The following is a 21786-nucleotide window of genomic DNA, read 5'->3' on the forward strand; positions in this document are numbered from 1 at the left end:
TACCCACTCCCTAACCTCCTAAACTTGGATAAAAATACTTGCATAGGATGTAGGGGAGAGCATATAGTGTTCCCAGCAGTGTGCAGAGAAGTCACGAGTCTGAAGCTGGCTGCTATTGTTCAGTTTAATTCTCTGATTTATCAGAAAGCAGAGAATGGGCATCCGAGCAGAGCACAGAACCTGGATCCACAGGTGAAATCTCTGTAAGACAACTATTCGGGATGGGAGATCGATAGTACTGATGTTTTTGAACATCAATCACAAAATATTGTTTCGTCTTAAACATTGATCCAGAGCATCAATGCTTTCCGCTTTATCTACTTGTTTGAAATAAACTTGCTAATTAAACACACATTATTCAGTTATCGCGCTGAGCAAAAAAAATTGTGGGTCCCAGGGACCCCTCACTTCAAAAAATTGGAGTCCTACTACACTGTTTTTGGGTTCCATCACATATTAAGGGGGGTGAGGGCAGGCAGCAGTTTGGACATTGTTTGCAGGTAGCAGTTGGGGTAGAGGAGGTTAAGGGCAAGCAGCAGTTGGGGTTGAGCTAGGGGTAAAGGTAAGGAAAAGTTGGGGTAGAGCTGGGGGTAGAGAGGAGCAAGGGCAGACAGTGCTAGGGGTAGAGAGGGGCAAGGGTAGATAGCAGCTGGGGCAGTACTGGGGGCAAGGAGTAGATTGGGACATGCAGGACTGGGGGTAGGAAGGAAGGGCAGTTGCAACAGTGCTGGGGGGGCTAGGGGCAGGCAGTTCTGGGGGGTAGGGAGAGAGCAAGGGTAGAAAGCAGCTGGCGCATTACTGGGGGGCAAGGATGGGGTTGGGGCAGACAGTACTAGAGGTAGGGAGGGGGCAAAGACTCTCTGACTTACCGGAATCCTCCTGTCAGTGCAGCCACACCAGAGAACGTAGGAGCTCATTCAGACTCGCTCGCAAGATGCGGCCGCTCGCTGGCAAAAAGGGGCCGGATATTTAAATGAAGCGCTCGCACTGCGTCGCGCAAGGACACCCACTATGTTTTAGCGAGCTACAGCAAAGTGCGCTCGCAAATGTCTGAAGACGCCCCCTTGCCTCTCGCAACACACGTCATCTCCGGGAAATGAAGGATTAATCGAGACCATCGTGAGCCATCAGAGCTGCTCGCAACCCTTGGGGTTGCCTTAGCCTGCCGCAAGCACAGTGATCAGTGCTGGCTGAAATACATGCAGGTGACGTGTACAATGACGCTACTTTGCTAATTATGCACGCCCTTTAAATGCCATTTTGGCGGCCAGACACGCCTGCGTTCGCACATCCACTCCCCCGTTTACAAGCACCTTCCCGTTACCACCCACAAACGGCACTATTTGTCACTCAAAGTAGCAACCTTATAGTGACTTACAAGCTACCAAAATCAGATCACAACGAATTGCCTGCGCACGCGCAGATGAGAGACAATCGCTCAGAGCGAGTGGGTCTGAATCAGGTCTACAGTCTTCTGAGGCCTCCTGCACTCTGCAGTACGCCGGGTGCAGGGGCCGTCTTCACGCCGGGTCAGGGAGCCACATCGTGTCCCTGTAGTCAGAAGAGTAGTGTGAAGCCATGGTACCCGGAGCAGGTGGGTTCTACACCCCCCCTTCCCCTACTCCAGTATCTATGTACCTACCTACCTATCTATGTATCTCTGGGGCTGGATTCAGCCTGTAACGGCAACCAATGCCCATAAACGTGACTATAGCAGTACTCCCTTTATGCTGGTAGCCAGCACCAATACATGAGTATGGCAGCACTGTCCATACATAACTACTATGCCAACAGCCAGTGCATAAATACAATGCTTCCCTTTATTTCCTGGTATATTCCTTTTAGTTATCTTCCAAAACTGATTACATATTAAGAGAGAGCAATGTATAAGTAACCAGGGTTCAATCCTACAAGTGACTATTACAGCTGCAGATTAGCTTTGTGCTGAGGTACAGTGCATGTCAGCCATGCAGCCTCAATCCTGGTGTCAATTGCAACAGCAGCCAGAGCTTCCAGTACACTGCTAGGGACTGCTACTTGCACAGCAATAGGATGACCATGAACTGCATTACAGTTCTTATAATGGGACTTCATCAGTGTAGCGTAGTCCTGAGAGCTACAATTACTCCCATCTGTCAGCATTGATTGATATACTGTAGCTGCTGCCTGCCTGTAACGCTGCAGGATGAAGAGCGAGGCGAGGAGCAGGAAGGGGATGGATTGCTTAGCTTGACTCTCAGTGGCTCACAAGACAGTAGTGAAGGTTCTGACAAGGGGGTGTGCCAAGCAGAGAGCTCAACACTCCATCAGCAGCTTCTTCGTGAGATTGGCTGTGAGGTCAGTGGGCGGGTTTATGCCACTGTGCTGCAAGGCTCCGCTGTGCATGCAATAATGAGGCTTACATGATGCACCGGTCAGAGATGTGTCGGCGCCCCATCAGTTAATCTCAATTCTTCCAGTGAACAGTCCCTGGCAGTCTAATAGTAACTGAGGTGCGGAGGGGGAAGGGAGGGAACCCACAAAAAATCCCACGCGGTGGCACCCTCCGACAATGTCCATGCTCAGAACAGGAGCCTACGCCCTTGCCTGTAGTGCTGCTGCTGCTGAAGTCGCTGCATGGCTCCACCTCCGCTTTTTATAGACTGCAGCCGGACCAGGATACATTAGTCCTAATTGGCAGCCGGAGATTGGCTGCAGCGGAGCGTGCCCCCGGGGACCCACCCATTTTGGAAAAGTGAGTCCCCGGGCCTCAAAATAGGGTAAAATATGTGCTATATAAACATATTTATTCAAACGCATTATTTAATTTTTGTCAGTGACTGTAGAAATGAACTGAAGACGTTATAGAGTGTTACTACTTCAGTACAGGAGAAGACTCGACGTTGTCTTATCAGGTGTGGCTAAGCTGCGCTGACTCAGGACCTGATTCAGAGATGGCCACAATGGCGATTTTTACGCATATCGAACAATTGTTTGCCATTGCGCATGCGTGTGAGATGCACTGTGCGCACACAATGATTGTTTTACGATTTTGCCCGCAGAGGATCCATTTGCAAAGTGAGTGACAGGAAGTCATCGTTTGGAGTTAACGGGGTGGATAGGCAAACGTAGGCATGTCTAACCATTTCAACGTCATTTCATGGGCTTGCATAAATTAGATATTGCGATCTCCTGTGCAGCATGACGGCTTTCTGCGTGTCAGGAGAGCTGCAGTGTTTGCTGTTGGTCAGACATGCCGCATATACAGCATGGCTGCCCGATGTGCGTTGATGTTACCGATGTTAATGCCAATGTACGGCGCCGTACGGATATGAGAAGGCAGCATTGGGCGTCCCTATGCTCAGTTATGCTTTGAAAGGCATTAGTATATTTTAGCAACTGTGATCCATGAGGGTATGCAGTTGCGTTTGCATTACCGTAGGTCTCTGAATCAGGCCCTCAGTCACTCCTGTCCTGTTAAAGTTGACTGCTGAATGATTTTATGTTTGGGGGAGAAGTGGGGGGCGCAACATTAAATGGTTTTGGCGTCCCCTCTCCCTATCCCTCCACCCCTCCTCTCACCTTCTCCCCACCTCCCTTGACTGGCTCCTTTCAAATGGTTGAAGTGTGGGGGGGGGGGGGGGTGAGTCGCCCCCTTGCTCCCCCCCGTTCCGACGCCCATGCTGCTGTGTGCCCAACACTGCTCAGTATCATTGGTCACACACTGCTTTGCTGCTCCTCGCGCCACATTTGTGAAACCCAGCTGACTGCCCTAACGGACTCTAAGCTGAGTGCTGCTGACCCAATGAACACACACTGCTCTCAATCATCGCCAAGCAGAGTAGCACAGGGAATCTTAAGGTGCATATCCATTACAAGATCCTCGGACAACGGCACGATTACGATATCAGGGAATCTTAGAGTAACTGTGCAGCTCACCCAAGCAACTCCAGTGCTGCTTGCCTGGCTGAAGTTTATCTGTAGTAGGGGGGGCAGGGGGTGACTGTTCCACTGTTAAATCGTTTGATTCCCTACCTTACCGACTAGTGTCCAGCACTGGGCTTTTCCTTTCAATGCAAGATGGGTTTTTTTTGTTTTTATTTTCCAATCTTTAATTAGCATTTTTCAATTAATTCAACTGAACATTAAAGGCCTGATTCCGAATCGCATGCAGTCTGGCTACAAGGGCTACAACACAGGTGTGACTTGTGTCTAATGAAACATTACATCCCCACTTACCTATAATTATTGGGAAAAATGTGGCTGCAAGGGGAGACCTCCGGGACCTTGAAAACGGTTGTTTGTTGGGGGGAATTTGAAAGGAGCTTCGGAGCTCAGTTTGCTAATGTTTCACATGCAATGATGTCTAAAGGTGCACATCCACTAGACGATATGCTCCCTGTACAATATCGTTAAACTATTTTCCCTTGAAATATCCATGTACATATCATCGTATAGATAGCCTGTACGATTTGTAAACGATATTGTATCATTCAAACAACATGTTTCAGATGAGGGATGTATACTGGGCTGATGTTTCTTGAGGGGTGGGCAGGGCTTTTATGAGGGAATAAGTAGGTTGCGACCATTTTATTCTTCGCATTTATGCTCAGTGGCTAGTTTGGTTTGGTTTATACCTGCTAAACACTGTTGCATTGCTAATTTGCTCTGGTTTGATTTTGGCTTGTCTTTAAACAAACTGTGTTAATTTGTGCTCATCATGGATCACTTGTGGTACAATGCGCACGTGTTTCCCATCACTTGCCCCACTGCTTGGAGAGCCGCCATTTCCTTTACAGTTTATAATATATATATATATATATATATATATATATATATATATATATATATACACAGCCATGGACAAAAGTTTTGAGAATGACACAAGTATTGGTTTTCACAAAGTTTGCTGCTTCAGTGTTGTTAGACCTTTTTTGTCTTATTACTATGGTATAATACTTAGGTAAAATTACAGGCATTTCATAAGTGTCAAAGGCTTTTATTGACAATTACATTAAGTTTATGCAAAGAGTCAATATTTGCAGTGTTGACCCTTCTTTTTCAAGACCTCTGCAATTCGCCCTGGCATGCTGTCAATCAACTTCTGGGCCACGTACTGACTGATGGGTGCTCATTCTTGCCTAATCAATGCTTGGAGTTTGTCAGAATTCGTGGGTTTTTGTTTGTCCACCCACCTCTTGAGGATTGACCACAAGTTCTCAATGGAATTAATGTCTGGGGAGTTTCCTGGCCATGGACTCAAAATTTTGATGTTTTGTTCCCCGAGCCACTTAGTTATCACTTTTGCCTTAGGGCAAGGTGCTTCATCATGATGGAAAAGGCATTTGTTCCTCACCAAACTGTTCTTGGATGGTTGGGAGAAGTTGCTCTTGGAGGATGTTTTGGTACCATTCTTTATTCATGTTCTTAGGCCAAATTGTGAGTGAGCCCACTCCCTTGGCTGAGAAGCAACCCCACACATGAATGGTCTCAGGATGCTTTACTGTTGGCATGACACAGGATGAAGACTTTTGGAGGATGGCCTGGTGTCATGAAGGGCAGCAAAGAAGCCACTTCTGTCCAGGAAAAACATCAGGGACAGACTGATATTCTGCAAAAGGTACAGGGATTGGACTGCTGAGGACTGGGGTAAAGTTATTTTCTCTGATGAATCCCCTTTCAGATTGTTTGGGGTATCTGGAAAAACGCTTGTCCGGAGAAGGAAAGATGAGCGCTACCATCAGTCCTGTCAGTGATCATTCATTCATTAATGTGTGGGGTTGCTTCTCAGCCGACATATATACATATATATGTATATATGAGGAGCATTTACTAAATATGCTCCTACTGTGTGTGTAAAATATATATATATATATATATATATATATGTATATATATATATGTATATATATATATATATATACACACATATATTAGTGTGTCAGTGTGTGTGTGTGTGTGTGTGTGTGTGTGTGTGTGTGTGTGTATATTTATTTATAATATATATATATACATATACACAGTATATAATAAAATATAGAGGTCTGGTGGCCTGCATGCAGCCATCCATGTCATTGGTGGACAGTGGGGGGCCTTTTTCTTTTTTTTCTTTTTTTTTTTTACAGTACTTACCTTTTTCTACTTCAGGGTCCATAGGGGGTCCACAGGGTTGACCTTGGGGTTATAGCTGGAACAGGATCCATGGGCACCACACAGTTAAGCTTTTAGCTCCCAGGATGCACTTGGGTCCTCCTCTATACCCCGCCCCCGAGCCACAGGCACCTCAGTGTAAGCTGGTGCCCGGCCGGAGTCGGTCACCGCGCAGGGGGGCTGCAGGAGCAGCCCCCAGAAGCTTTTATTGTAAGTTAGATTTTATTTATTTTAATCTCTTTTTACTACAGACGGCAGCGAAGGGCTGTCTGTACAGACGCCCACGCTGCCGCTCTGATCCCCGACTGGCGCCGCGACGCCAGTACTGATCTGGGGATCGTGGCGGGAGGGCAGAGTCCGTACTAGCTGGACTCTGTCTACCTCCCAGGACTGCTGCCGGAGTCGCCGGGGATGCAGGTAAGCCGCGCGTCGCTGGCTAGCGGCGGCGCGCGGAATGCCTTAAATGCAGTCCTCTAGCCTCCGGTCCTGGGGACAGACCGGAGGCTGCTGGCAGTGGCGGCGGGCCCCCCCCATAACCCGTGGGACCACTAGACCACCAGGGATAAAGGGGCAAGCGGGAAGCCAACATCCCTGGGGTTATGGCCAGCCAGGGGAGGAAGCCTTCCCTGTCAGCGGCTCCTCCCCTCAGCTCAGCGCGCCTTTCAGCACGCAGTCTGGCGTCGCTGAGCTGCAGACTCTTCGGCCACTCCTCCTCTGAGGTCTCCAGCGGCCATTTTCTCACAGTGGCAGCGCAGATCTCTCAGGGAGCATGCGGACCGGTCCCCCTGTGTACCTCTCCCCTGAATAAGGACAGCGTACACAGCACTATAGTCCTCCCAGACACTGAATCTGGGCAGGTTGATTGTAGTGGAAAGGTGCAGTGAGTATATCTTCTGCATGGTATGTGACTTTTGCTAGTGCTGCCTGTCAGCTTATACCTGTCCCTTTCCTTCTCCTACAAGCCCTACAGGTGTGTGGGGGAGGGGCGTTTCTACTGACCTCACTTATATAGATCACGTATTTGTGAGGTCCGTCACATACAGTTGTGTGCTACTCAGTGCCATATTGTGGGCTGTTGTTCAGCACACCGGTGAGTGCGTTTTACTTCTACCCTGGTGCCAGATATATAATATATTCTGTCATGTCAGACGAGGAGGTTGAGCGCTCAGTGGCTCCGATGTTGGCCTCCTGCGGACGCTGTTCTGCAGGAGTGGATAGGGAGGATTTGTCACAGGAGGGTCTGTGTAGTCGGTGCCAGGTGGCTCCTGGCCCATCCAGACCTTCTCTGACGCAGGAACCACCGTGGGCGATGTTTTCTCAAGTGCTGGTGTCTATTGCGGACCGTCTATCGGTCCCGACTGCTCTCCCTACTAGGGCGTTACCCCAGCCGACCATCCCCCATTCCCCGGGTGTCCCGCAGTTATTGCGGAGTCCTCCTGGGTCTCAGTCGGTGGGTCCCTATGCGGGGTTGCCTATGTATATACAGGCTTCCCCTGTGCCGCAGCAGCCTGTGGTACCTTTTCAGGCCCCTATGGGGTGACTCCTCCACCCTGGGTGGATGTGCTCTCCAACTCAGTACAAAATTTGGCGGCCGCTTCCTCGGTTTTTCAGTCAATGTTGCAGACTGACATGCCTTCTAGGGTTTCAAAACGCTCACTCATGGCACGGGCTGCTCAGGTATCGGACTCAGAGGGTTCCTCAGATGATGGGGAGGTCCCTGATGACACTGACTCGGACGCCTCGGTCCAGGAAATGGATACCAAGTCATCCATTATTGTGCGAGCACTGGTTAGGGCGGTGCGAGCTATTCTTCTTATAGAGGATGAGGCACCGGTTCCTAAGTCGAAATTTCCTAGTTTCAAAAAAACTAGGGTGGCTTCTGCGGTGTTTCCCCTGTAGGATCAGTTGACGGATCATATGGCGGTAGCTTGGCAGGCGCCCAGTAAGAGATTCCTTCCTCAGAAGCGGTTGGCTTCTAATTATCCCTTCCCTGAGGCACATTGTAAAAAATGGGAAACTCCACCGGCGGTGGATTCCCATGTCACCCGTTTAACTCGGGGCGCTACTTTACCATTACCGTCGATATCCTCGCTGAATGATCCCACGGACAGGAAAGTTGAGACTTGTTTAAAGTCTATTTACTCCCTCTCCAGGGCGGTGGCCCGACCGTCCATGGCCATCTCCTGGGTGGCCAAGGCCATTGAGGGGTGGGCCAATGCATTGGAAGATACCTTCACGGATGACGCTCCGGATGTCCAGCGGGCGTTGTTGGGACAGATGAGGGGCGCTGCTTCTTACATTGGAGAAGCTTCTTTAGATGCTAGTCTGCTGACTTCGCGGGTATCGGCTGCAGCGGTGTCTGCCCGCCGATCCTTATGGTTGCGGTCCTGGAGAGCGGACTCTGATTCAAAGAAGGGCCTGGAGGCCTTACCTTTCAATGGGGAATTACTATTTGGTCCGGACTTGGACAAAATTGTGGATACCCTGGCTAAATCCAAGTCAGCCTTCCTCCCTTCGGCGGCACTGCCTGCTAAGGTTCGGAGTTCGGCTTTTCGTTCCTTTTGGGTTCAGGGGAAGGCGACAGGTCAGTCCTTCCCGAGACAATCTGCGAGTAAGACTGCCTCTAAGCCCAAGAAGCAAGCCTGGAGTGCACGGCGCCCTTCTTCCAAGCAGGAAGATAAACCTGCGGCCTGATGGGACGGGCCTCCCTCTGGGGGACCTCAGCGTGGGAGGCCGACTTCTTCTATTTGCCCAGTGCTGGCACAATACCACCACGGATGCCTGGGTTCGAGAAGTGGTCTCCCAGGGGTACGCCCTGTCTTTTCGGTACAGACCACCCCACCAGTTTTTCTGCACGAGTCCTTCTCAGGACAAGACCAAGGCGTTACGGATTCAGGAGGCTCTAGAGTCCTTGCTGAAAGCAGGGGTCATTGTTCCCGTTCCTCAATCACAACGAGGGACGGGGTATTATTCGTCTCTGTTTCTGGTGCAGAAACCCAATGGTTCTCATCGCCCTATCCTCAACTTGAAGTCTCTGAACAAATTCCTCAGGGTTCCCAAGTTCAGGATGGAGACGTTACGTTCCATCATTCTGGCGATGGAACCGGGGGATTACATGGTGTCCCTGGATATCCAGGACGCCTACCTCCATGTTCCGATAGCACCTTCGCACCAGCGGTATCTGAGGTTCGCTATCCTTCAACACCACTATCAGTTCCGGGCGCTACCCTTTGGTCTCTCCACGGCGCCGAGGGTGTTCACGAAGATTATGGCGGTCATGGCCGCACATCTTCGGAACTAGAATGTACGGCTGCTGCCGTATCTGGACGACCTCCTGTTGCTGGCGAGCTCCCCAGAGGTACTGCTTCAACATCTCCACCTGACGATCGCTTGCCTGCAAGCACACGGGTGGTTGATAAATTGGAAAAAGTCCTCCCTGATTCCATCACAGCGGATGGTTCATTTGGGAGCCCTGCTGGATTCGCGTCAGCAAAGGATCTTCCTGACTCCGGAGAAGGTCGCCTCCCTACAGCTGCGGATACGCAGTTGCCTGAGCAGTTGCCGCCTGTCGGTCCATTCGGCAATGAGAGTTCTGGGGTCCATGGTGTCGACATTCGACATGGTGGAATTTGCCCAGTTCCATTCCCGGCCCCTGCAGGGGCTGATTCTATCGGAATGGAACGGGTTACCTCACCGGATCCGCTCTCAGGTGCTGGTGTTGTCTCCGGACGTTCGGCAATCTTTGGCTTGGTGGCTTCAGACAGCTCATCTGGTCGAGGGGCGCCCATTTTGGATCCCGGACTGGGTCCTGCTCACGACGGATGCCAGTCTCCGGGGTTGGGGGGCAGTGACCGGCTCATTGTCTCTCCAGGGTCGTTGGTCTGCGGAAGAAACTATTCTTCCCATCAACATCCTGGAACTGAGGGCTGTATACAGGGCCCTGCAGTCGTCCGGCCCCGCTCTTCACGGAAGGGCGGTACAGGTGCAGTCCGACAACGCCACCACGGTGGCGTATATCAACCACCAAGGAGGAACTCGCAGTCGGGCAGCGATGTCGGAGGTGTCTCGCATCCTGACTTGGGCGGAGGGTCACATTCCAGCGATCTCGGCGGTCTTCATCCCTGGAGTCCTCAATTGGGAAGCGGACTTCCTCAGCCGTCACGACGTGCATCCCGGGGAATGGTCGCTTCACCCAGAGGTGTTTCAGCTACTCGTGGACAGGTGGGGACTGCCGGAGCTGGACTTGATGGCCTCCCGTCACAATCACAAGTTGCCTGTTTACGGGTCAAGGACAAGAGACGCAGGCGCAAGTCTGGTGGACGCGCTGTCGGTGCAATGGACGTTTCACCTGGCGTATCTGTTTCCTCCGATATCCCTACTTCCTCGGGTTCTGCGGAAATTCAAGCAGGACGGCGGCACGCTAGTGCTGGTAGTTCCGGCGTGGCCCAGACGTCCTTGATACTCCGATCTCAGGAGCCTCTCCATCGACGCTCCGTACCTTCTTCCTCAGCGTCGGGACCTGTTGTCTCAAGGGCCCTGTCTTTACCCGGATCTGGGTCGGCTGTCTTTGACGGCGTGGCTCTTGAGACAGCCGTCTTGAGGTCTCGGGGCTTCTCCAGTTCGGTTATTGGTACCATGCTCAGGGCAAGCAAGCCTGCTTCCGCACGGATTTATCACAGGGTGTGGCACACTTACTTTCAGTGGTGTGAGTCCAGAAATTATGATCCTCAGGTGTTCCGAGTTTCCAGGGTCTTGGAATTTCTCCAATCAGGATTGGACCTCGGCTTACGCCTTGCATCTCTGAAGGTTCAGGTTTCCGCCTTGTCGGCGGATTGCAATGCTGCCGGATGTTCACACCTTTTTCCAAGGTGTTCTCAGGATCCAGCCTCCCTTTGTGCCTCCTGTGGCTCCTTGGGACTTGGCGGTGGTTCTACGGGTCCTGCAGGGTCCTCCGTTTGAGCCTCTTGAGTCGGTGGAGCTCAAGTGGCTGACATTTAAGACCTTTTTTCTCCTGGCAGGAGGGTGTCTGAATTGGGGGCGCTTTCCTGTTGCCCTCCTTTCCTGATTTTTCACCAGGACAGAGCGGTGCTCCGCACTCGTCCTGAGTTTTTGCCCAAAGTGGTCTCGAAGTTCCACATTAATCAGGAACTTGTTGTGCCAGCTTTTCAGTCCCCTGATGTTTCAGCTGATGAGACTTCCTTAGATGTGGTCCGGGCACTTAGAATTTATGTGGACCGGACGGCTTCGGTTAGGAAGTCTGATTCCTTGTTTATCCTCTTTGGTTTTCACAAGAGGGGTTGGCCTGCCAACAAACAAACGTTAGCCCGTTGGCTTCGTTCCGTTATTTGTGAGGCTTATGCACAGGAGGGTTTACCTGTGCCAGCCTCTGTTAAGGCTCATTCCACTCGTTCTGTGGGTCCCTCTTGGGCTGCTAGACGTGGCGCTTCTGCTGTTCAGCTGTGTAAGGCGGCCACTTGGTCTTCTATTCAAACGTTTTTGAGGTTCTATGCGTTTGACACCTTCGCCTCTCAGGATGCATCCTTTGGGCGCCGGGTGCTCCTTTCAGCACAGGAGCGTCCCCGCCCTTAGTTGAACTGCTTTGGGACATCCCCAAGGTCAACCCTGTGGACCCCCTATGGACCCTGAAGTAGAAAACAAGAGATATGGTAAGAACTTACCTTTGTTATCTCTGTTTCTACGAAGTCCATAGGGTCCACAGGGCGCCCGCCCTGACGCACCTGGCTTCAAATGGGCTGTGTGGCTGGTCACCGGTTTTCCGTCTCACATTGCTGTGTGTATGGTTTCTTGTGTGTTCCAGTCTTCCTTCTCTCTGTTCCATATTCTCCTCCGGCCTAGGCTGCTTACCAACTGAGGTGCCTGTGGCTCGGGGGCGGGGTATAGAGGAGGACCCAAGTGCATCCTGGGAGCTAAAAGCTTAACTGTGTGGTGCCCATGGATCCTGTTCCAGCTATAACCCCAAGGTCAACCCTGTGGACCCTATGGACTTCGTAGAAACAGAGATAACAAAGGTAAGTTCTTACCATATCTCTTGTTTTTAAGTTGCGTTGCTGCTCCGTCCCCGCTGGTCCCTCTGCTGCTGCTCCGCACCTTGCAGGGAATGACGCAAAATGAAGGATAGGGAGTGTCCAGGGAGTGGTTATGGAGCTTCTGGTCGTTGATTGATCCGGACATGAATACGCTAACAATCCTTGAATGATATGAACAATAACGATTGCGATATTGGCAAATTGATCTGCAAATAAAGACGACACTAGATATCGAACACAACCCGCAGGATCGCGCATCGCTGGTAGTTTTCGACATTTTAATGTACGATTAATGAACGATTACGACATCACATTTTTCTCGTCTAGTGGATACGCGCCTAAAGGATGTCAGCAAATTGCGAGGGAAAATATAATTGGCATAGGGCAAAAGTTAATTCCAAATGCAGAGCAGATGAGTATATGTATATTAATTCACTACAAGTTTCAAATAGTGGAGCGAGCAGCCAGTTTATAAAAATAACAACATGAAACATGAAAATTCTGCAGAGCAGGATGTCGTAGTTTGGGTCATACTACTTTGCAGTGCCTGTTTGTGAGTGCAATGGGCAGAGAGCAAAGGCAATGACCATGCATTATTGGGTAGGATAGTGATTATGCTCTCTGCTACCATGTTCTCCACAAACGGATGAGTGCATAAATGCCAACTTAAGGAACACTATAGCCCTGAATGATTTCTTCAAACATTGAAATGTTGTGGTGTTCCCTTAATATCAGAAGGTGCATTTGTCTGACATGGTTAAGGTAGTTATCCTTTGGAGTTTTAGGTCACTGCTGTTACTTAATGGTATAGAGCAGGGGTTCCCAACCACGTTCCTCAAGGCACACACTAACAGTCCAGGTTTTTCAGGTTAACCATACTCGAGCACAGCTGATTTAAATAGTACCTATTATTTTGACTTAACTATCCATGTTTAACCATGGATATCACTAAAACCAGGACTGTTAGGGCTGTATTCAATGCGGAGTGAAAAGCCGTTTACGGCGAAACATTTTTGCAGATTAAGTAATTTTCACCGATTTCATTTATCCCCGTATTCAATTTCAGCGTATTTTTGCTGGTGCGAAACTGCAATGTAATAGGCAAAAAAGTTTTTCAAATGAATACCCGGTGGAAAATAGTGCAGAATTAGGGTTTTGGGGTGCAATGTTGCGGGAGCCAACCTGCACCCTTTGGAACCCCCCCCCTGCCGCTAACTGCTTCAAAAAAAGCAAAAAAATCCCCCAAAGATCACCCCAAAAAAGCACTTTGAAAAAATGGGCGAAAAAAATTCAATGTGGGGTACAACTTCAAAAAAGCTTTTTTTTTTTTGTAGCCTGGCCAATTTGGATTGGTTAGGGTACACTAATCTGTGCTAGAGTTTTAGGCTCACAGTCTGTGCTCCAGTGTTTTGCTTATATTGTATTCTTTCCGTTTGGTTCTGACTTTCCCTACTTGGGGATCCATTTGGCTTATCTGTAGTCTACTTGTTTACCAGACACGGCTTTTAGACCGTAATAGGTCCTGTCAGTGGCACGTCCAATCTGGGAGACATGGCAGACCATAGTCATAGACATAGGAGACCATAATCAGTGGGTCTTCCAGCAACAAAGCCCAAAATCTCCTTGCAGGCAGTTATTACCAACGCAAATCGAGATTGACATACATTTATCCATGAAAATCAGTTTACTCTGTGAGACTTGCATGTGGAATAACGGTGCTGTATTGTTCCTACACAATTCCAGCTGTTTAATTTTTCACACTTTGGGGGCAAACGGACAGGCATTATGTGTCATTGCAACTTATTTTCTATGAGACTATTGGATACAGCTCTTTAATTTATAGGTTTAGGTGTGAAAAAAGTGTACTAGGTTTCCCTAATTTAGTTCCTTGAGTGTACTCCGTTGTCATGGACACAGTCGGTTGTTATTGACCAATATTTTCAGGACATCACATGCGCCAGAGCTGCAGTGCGCATGTGCCTTGATGCTGCTACGGCTCCAGTCACATAGTGGTGGCAGCGACAGCCTGATTGACAGACTGCGGCCATTTGGGGTCAGCGACGGGGAGGAGCATCTAAAGCGCAGACGTGTCATTAGACGCAGCTTCTATGGCCTCGGCAGCTGGACATTCTGAGCAACCTTAGTGTTGCACAAATGTCCTAAGGTCCAGCTGAAGGTTGCGGTGTTGATTCGATGTGGTGTCTTCAGACGCAGGCAGCGTATCTGAGAAGCCGGCAGTGGGCATTTTTTTACAAAAGACTCCACCTGCTGCATTAACACGTCTTCTCAGATCCGTTGCGGCCAAAGACACAGCAAGATCACTCCTGCGTCCATCTCTGAATCAGGCCTTATGTCTCTATAGCTCACAACATATAGTATGCTTGTATGTATAGGTAGACTATGTTAATAGAACAGAAATGCTGAAACTGGTCATCTGTGAGTTGGCTCATCTATTACACAGTTTACCTCTAACTGTGTTAGGCTGACATTTTTATGAGTGGGCTCAAGGGACGATTCAGCAGTGGACGGAATTGCAAAGCTGCAGAAGGGAAACTTTACAATTCCGTCCTTGCAAATACACCCCCTGCATTTACGATCCCAGCACTGCGACCGAGGTTGCAGGCTGGGATCACACAATGGTGGACGGCGCCGGGCCGCCAGCCAGGTGAGTAATCCTCAGCTTACTCAAGCTGGCCGGCTTGCGAGGCCAGGAAACTGCGCCCGTCGACGTAGTCCCTGGCCTTGCCGCACCGCCCCTTAAATTCCTATGCCTGTCAATCAGGCAGACGCATCGATGGGGCAACGTGCGATTATGCAGGACACATTCTGCACACTCAAAATGAGTCCTGCACTCACGCCTATTCCCGTGCAATGTTGAATAAGCCCCTGAAATAAGAGTTGGATCATGTTTATACTGGTTGCATACTCATTGTAACAGAGCCCAATTAGGCGACATGTCTAAAACAAACATTTTCAATAATATTTGTGTAAAGAGTCTTTGCAGAGTAATGACCATGTACTATTTTTTCCTTAGTTGGATACTTTATGAAAACCCTAATTTTGAAGGGCGAAGCATTCCATTGGAGGAAGGTGACATAGAAGTTAGTAATCCTTGGGGAGATGGTTCGGAGGAAGAAAGTTCTCTTTCACCAGTTGTAATTGGTTCTTTAAGACATGTGGTCAAGGTAAATATTATAAGGCATTATATGTGGATATTATTATTGTATAGTGATACATTTTTTGTGCATATTTAGCTTACCAATATGGAGCATTCAATTGTAATTACAGTTTAGGTGTTTACTTAATAGAACTAAACTGTAAGACTGTTTCCACTGTCTGCAAACATAAATGTAATTTTCTATAACTAGTGGAAGATCATTCTATTCTTGTTAAGTATTTCAAATCAGACTAACCTAACAAATAAAATTAATGCCAAAGGATAAAGGATCATACTATTTAACTAAACCATTTAGTTTTGTTTACCTGCAGTTCACTCTTCATCTGTTTATTTTTAGTTATCCCCCCTTTTTTCTCCTTCTTTTCCCAGCACCAATAGCTATTAGCACTAGTGGTGTAAAATACACCTATATGACCAGACAGAACTGAGAGAGATCTGTACACAACTACTGTACATAATAATAAGAAAATGTTGATTTCTTCTTCAGGGTCACTAGAGTCCACAGGATCTACCTTGGGTTATGTAGTTGGAGTGATCCATTGCACCAAGCAACTTACAGCTTTGAATCTCCCAGCATGCACAGGTCCTCCTCCCTATATACCCCGCCCCCAGCTACAGGCATTCCGTTTTTTTGTTTGGTGCGTGGAAAATATCCAGACGAATCGGTTATAACAACAGGACTGCCTAGGCAGTCCCAGGCGGTCTGTGGGACCATCGTGGGCGGTTAGACATGGCGTCTCGGCTGAACAGTTGTGCAAGGCGGACGCTTGGTCTTCCGTCCATACTTTTTATCAAATTCTATGCATTTGATACTTTTGCTTCCCAGGATGCTTTCTTTTTGTGGCGGATTCTCTTCTCTACCCAGGAGCGTCCCCATCCTTAACGGAACTGCTTTAGGACATCACCAAGGTAGATCCTGTGGACCCTATGGACCCTGAAGAAGGAAATAAGAGTTCTGGTATAACATACCTTAGACAGCTCTTTCTTCGAGGTCCATAGGGTCCACAGGGCACCCACCCTGACGCACCTGGCCTCAGTTGGGATCTGTTCTTTTCTTTTTTGTATCACTGAATCCCTCTTCATGTTTTGAGAGTGTTTCTTGGGTACATTGTACTTCCTTCTCCACTTTCCGTCTCTTGCCGTTAGGCTTGTTTACAAACTGAATGCCTGTGGCTGGGGGCGGGGTATATAGGGAGGAGGACCTGTGCATGCTGGGAGCTTCAAAGCTGTAAGCTGTTTGGTGCAATGGATCACTCCAACTACATACCCCAAGGTAGGTCCTGTGGACCTCGAATAAAAAGAGTTAACTGAGGTATGTTATACCGTAACTCTTATTATTTTAGCTGTGGGTACTACAGATGGAGCAGGAATAATTTAAGTGGATAGCACATGATAACACTTTATGCTGTATGGGCTCTATCCAATCATATAAACGTTTGGTCACACTATTATTCTTTAGACGTCAACCTTCTTTACCCATAGCTCGATTTAGTTTTATCTGAGCGTGTTGCCCTTCACCGACCTGTCCTGGACATTTCAGTGTTGAGTGAGGTGAAGGAACTTTTGAAACACATTATAGAAGTTGCTCAATCAGTTATTGGCCCATCACAGGTGCATGTAAGGGAAGGGGTAATGTAGAAAGACAAGAAAAAACACACTGCAATGGGCCAGCAAAATAAATTAGCATCCTACATAATAACATGCAGAGGCCTCTGTTACATAGATTTGCAAACGTGGTAAGCCATCTGCCACATCAAGGCGGCTCTGTTCTGGTGGTTCTACGCTACATAATAAATGCACCACTTTGGGTTATATATTCAAGTATTTCTAAATTGAGAGCCAACTCAACTAGAGACACCTGTGATCCTCCAATATGGCACTACAAGGATCAGCATACCCCCCAGCTGCTGATCCCATACATGCCTCTCCGAACAGTGATTCACAATTGAATTTGCTCCGTAAATGTAATGGTCCATCACAGGTGTGTTATAAGGGAGGGGTTAATCTAGACGGGAAAACAAATAAAAACATAATAATTGCACCACTATTGGTCATATATTCATGTATTTTTAAACTGAGCGCAAACTCACCTGGATCTTCCCCAGCCTATTCTTTGTGCAAATAATATGTCTGAAAATATGTAAATGTACACTTAAGCCCAACTCTGCATTGCCCAGAGTTCTGTTGTTACGCCAGTCATAAGTGTACTGTAGATACAATTGAAATGCATACTCCCAGTTCCGGAGCATGCATAGTGCGAATACGCTCAGCATTTAGCTGTACGATCAACTCAGCATCTGGCCCTTAGTGTCTTATACCGTGAAATATGTGTATTTTGGCTTAGCTATGTAAACTTTAATGTAATAATTAGAATCCTTAACGTTGGTTAGTTCAAGACAACCTAGTATTTAAAGCATGTATTGTAATTATGGTGGATGTATAAATGGTATTTTGATTTTCTAAAACACATTCTTTCATTTTCTGGACGCTGCTTTGGGTTAGACTCTTTCAACCGCTTTACAGTTTAATCCACTTAATGTTTAATATGTAAGTTATTTATTTGTGTAAAAATAAATGGAAGTTTGTACATTTCAGTAAGGCTCCTTTATACTATGGCTTTCTATTTGAAATCTCATTGTTTTTATTGACATTTATTTATCAGAATCAGCTTTATTTCGCCAAGTATTAGACATATACATGGAATTTGAGTACGGAACCACTGACCAAGTACTCAATTCTCAAATTACACGCCAATCACAGTCACAATACATACTCAATATGAATAACTTAAAAGAAAGGAAGGGAATTTTAATACAATAAAATACATATAGAACCACCTAACGAGCAGTTATTAGTGATTTGACTGCATAATTGTCTGCGGAAAATTAGGTCCTAGCCCGGCAAGATCTATATCGTCTACCGGACGGGAGTAATTGAAACTGATCATGGCCAGGATGGGCCACATCCCTCACAATAGTTTTGGACTGTTTCCCAAACCCTCACCAAATAGAGGTCAAGGATCGAAGGCAGGGCTACGCCAATAATCTTTTCCTCAGATCTGGCTACCCTCTGTAACCTGGCCCTATCACGTGCACTAGCCGCACCATACCACACGATAATTGAGGAACACAAAACAGACTCGATTATCGCGGAGTAAAAGAGCAGAATCAGTTCTCTCGGTTCATCAAACTTCCTTAGTTGGCCAAGGAAATATAGCCTTTGATGAGCCTTCTTAACAATGACACTAGTATTCTTCTCCCACTTCAAGTATTGGGAGATTGTAGTACCCAAGAATTTGAGAGTCCATCACCGATACAATAACATCGGCTAGGATCAAGGGAGAAGCAACAGGAGGCCGATTCCTGAAGTCGATCATCTCTACCGTCTTAATAGGGTTTAATTCTAGGTTATTCCTGCCACACCATTTTGCAAGCCGATCCACCTCTCTCCTATAGGCGGACTCATTCCCCTCCCCCCTAATAAGGCCTATGACCGTAGTATCATCAGCAAACTTTAAAAGCTTAACCGATGAGTCCCTAGAGATAGTCGTTCACATACAGGGAGAACAACAAAGGGGAAAGAACACAGCCCTGGGGAGCCCCGATACTAGTCTTCTGTACTGGAAGTGAACTTCCCTGCTTCAACATACTGGTTCCTGCCAACTGAGAAGTCAACAATCCAGTGATACATGGATGCAGAAACCCCCAAATTAGCCATTTTGGAGGACAGAATCTCAGGGATAATGGTGTTGAAAGCGGAACAAAAATCCACAAACAGCACCCTAGCATAGGTGCCTGGTAGATCAAGATGCTGTAGGATGTAATGCAGCCCCATATTCACAGCAACTTCAACTGATCTGTTCGCTCTATAGGCAAACTGCATAGGGTCCAGCAGGGAACCTATCGACCTCTTCAAATAGTTCAGCACTAACCTTATAAGGGTTTTCATCACTAAATATGTTAGAGCAATTGGTCTATAATCATTTAAACCCGTTATAGAGGATTTCTTCGGAACCGGCACAATTTTTTAATTTTTAAAGCAGGACAGAACTACACACTCCCCTAGGGACCTGTTAAAAATACCAGTAAAGACCAGGGCCAGTTGGCTAGCACAGGTTTTTAAGACAGAGGGGGACAATCCGTCCTGGCCAGGTGCCTTGATAAATGACTCCCAGGACCAGATGAAACAGGGAAAAGAGGTTCCGCAGAACTAAGGGACGTGTCTATACCAGAGTTCAGAGCAAGACCCGACCCCTCAAACCGACAATGAAAAAAAAAAACATTCAGGTCCTCGACCAATTTTTGAACTGTGACAGTGTGAGAAGACGCCGACATATAGTTTGTAATAGCCTGCATACCCCTCCACACTGACGCAGAGTCATTGGCTGAGAATTCTCTTGTCAGCTTACCTGAGAAGCCTCTTTTCGCAGCTCTGAATTCTCTGGCTAACAAGTTCCTTGCCTGATTATACCGTGACCTATCACCACTTTTTTATAGCAGCAATATAGTCCATAGCGCTTTACATTAGGGAACAAACACATTAATAAAACAAGACTGGGGGCCAGATGTAATAGAGAGTTTAGAAAATGTGAGCGTTTAGCAGTAAAACTCTCACACTAATACATTGATCAAGTTGTATTTTTGAAACAGTAAACACCTGGATGAGAGTTTAAATCTTGAGAGTTTTTGAATCTGAAAAACATGAGAGTTTGCATGTTCTGTGAATTTATTACATTGGCTGTGTTTAAAAATGTGAGAGTTTTCTCTCATATTTTCTAAACTCTCACCGTATTACATTTGGCCTTGGGTGTTAAGAGATAGACAAAGGGGTTAGAGGGCCCTACTCAAAAGCTTATAAGCCAGACAGAATGGGATGCGGTCAGTATCCCTACTGCTGGGATTCCGGCGGTCATAATGCCGGCGCCAGAATCCCGACCTCTGGAATCCCAAAGGTAAGCAGCGGGGGGGTAGGGTTAGGCACTAAGGGGGGAGGGTTAGGTTTAGGGTGCAGGGAGGGCGAGCTTAGGTTTAGGCACTAGGGGGGAGGGTTAGGTTCAGGCATTGGGGTGGGTTAGGGTAGAGAGAGGGTTAAAATACCTACTGACAGATGTCGGTATTCTAACCCTGTCGGGATGCCGGCGTCTGGATTCTGACTGGCTGGATCCCAAGTGCCGGCATCCCATCATAACTCTGTGTGTAGCGGGAATGTCAATTTGACAGCATGCCTTTAATATGAGGTCATTTTATTTAAAAAGAAAAAAACTTTCAGTTGGAGTCCAGAGGACAGAATGATCATAGTGACAATGCAAACGAACAGTTCACTCAAGCAATTACAGTATTTCAGAATACTGCGCTCCTACAGTAAATAGGTCTTGACATGGCAGAAAGAACAATCAAGACACTTGAAATGTGATACAATATGAAACATTTATTCATTAGCAGTATAATATTAATAAAATAATTCCCCACCAGTTAGGAATAAATGTGTACACACATATACTATTTAAACCTAGAAGATAATATATGTAATGTGGAAGCCTGGGGCGCACTTTTACGGCTCCCGCATCGAGAGAAATGGGGTAAAATTAGAAAAGGAGACCGCCTGCTGGCAACAAGGCGAGGGGGGTGGGGAGTGGATGACTGAGGTGACACATCATACTGGTCCAGTATAGTATTATTACTATTGTATAGCATCTTTCCTGTGTTAGTTATGTTGAACCCTTTTATAGGAAGCATTCCTCTTTGTTACAGTATATGTCAAACAAACCACTACCTTTTGCCTATGGTTTAGGATACTGAGAAATGAAAGCTGATACCTAATTGGATGGCCTCAGCATTTCATACAATCGATATCACTGTCCTATTTTATTTTGTTTCTATACTAGTGCTTCTCAAATCCAGCCCTCCAGACACACTAGCAGTGCTTATTTTCCGTATGACCTTGTTGGAGAACAGGTGTATTCGTTACTGACGGACACATTTTAAAAGATCTGCAGGTGGTTCTAATTTCAGTTGTGATTCTGTGAGGAAACCTGGAAAACATACACTCTTAAGCTGGCCACACACTAGACCAGCTTACATCCAACCAGCCAACTTGTTGATTGGTTGGAATGAAAATCTGGTAATGTATGGGAGTAAATGATGATCAGCAATTTGCTCCTAAATGCCAGAAAACAGATGAAAATGGTCGTTCAGACAAGTTTGTTAAATGTTTGATCTAAACTATTTGTTCAAACAACAGTTTTGGTCCATTTTCCAGCGTTTGGGAGCAAATTGCTGATTGTATTCCTTACCAGATTTTCATTCCAACCAAACAACTAGTTGGCTGGTTGGACAGATAATCTTTAGATGTGTGGCCAGCTTTAAGCTGGCCACGAACTAGACCAACTTTCATCCAACTAGTTTATTAGTTGGAATGAAAATCTGGTAACGG

General features: G+C 47.2%; 1 protein-coding gene across 2 annotated transcripts in view; it reads left to right on the top strand.

The window, feature by feature from the left end:
- The window catches only part of CRYBG1 (crystallin beta-gamma domain containing 1), a 396888-nt gene that overhangs the window by 290765 nt on the left and 84337 nt on the right, over positions 1-21786 (top strand). For both annotated transcript variants that reach the window (XM_088460440.1, XM_088460441.1), the window contains one exon: positions 15211-15361. In XM_088460440.1, coding sequence (XP_088316566.1) covers positions 15211-15361 — 151 coding nt within the window. The remainder of the gene's footprint in view (positions 1-15210; positions 15362-21786) is intronic.

This window comes from Taudactylus pleione, unplaced genomic scaffold, assembly GCF_031769625.1.
Source record: "Taudactylus pleione unplaced genomic scaffold, aTauple2 ptg000046l, whole genome shotgun sequence".
Classification (NCBI taxonomy): Eukaryota; Metazoa; Chordata; class Amphibia; order Anura; family Myobatrachidae; genus Taudactylus; species Taudactylus pleione.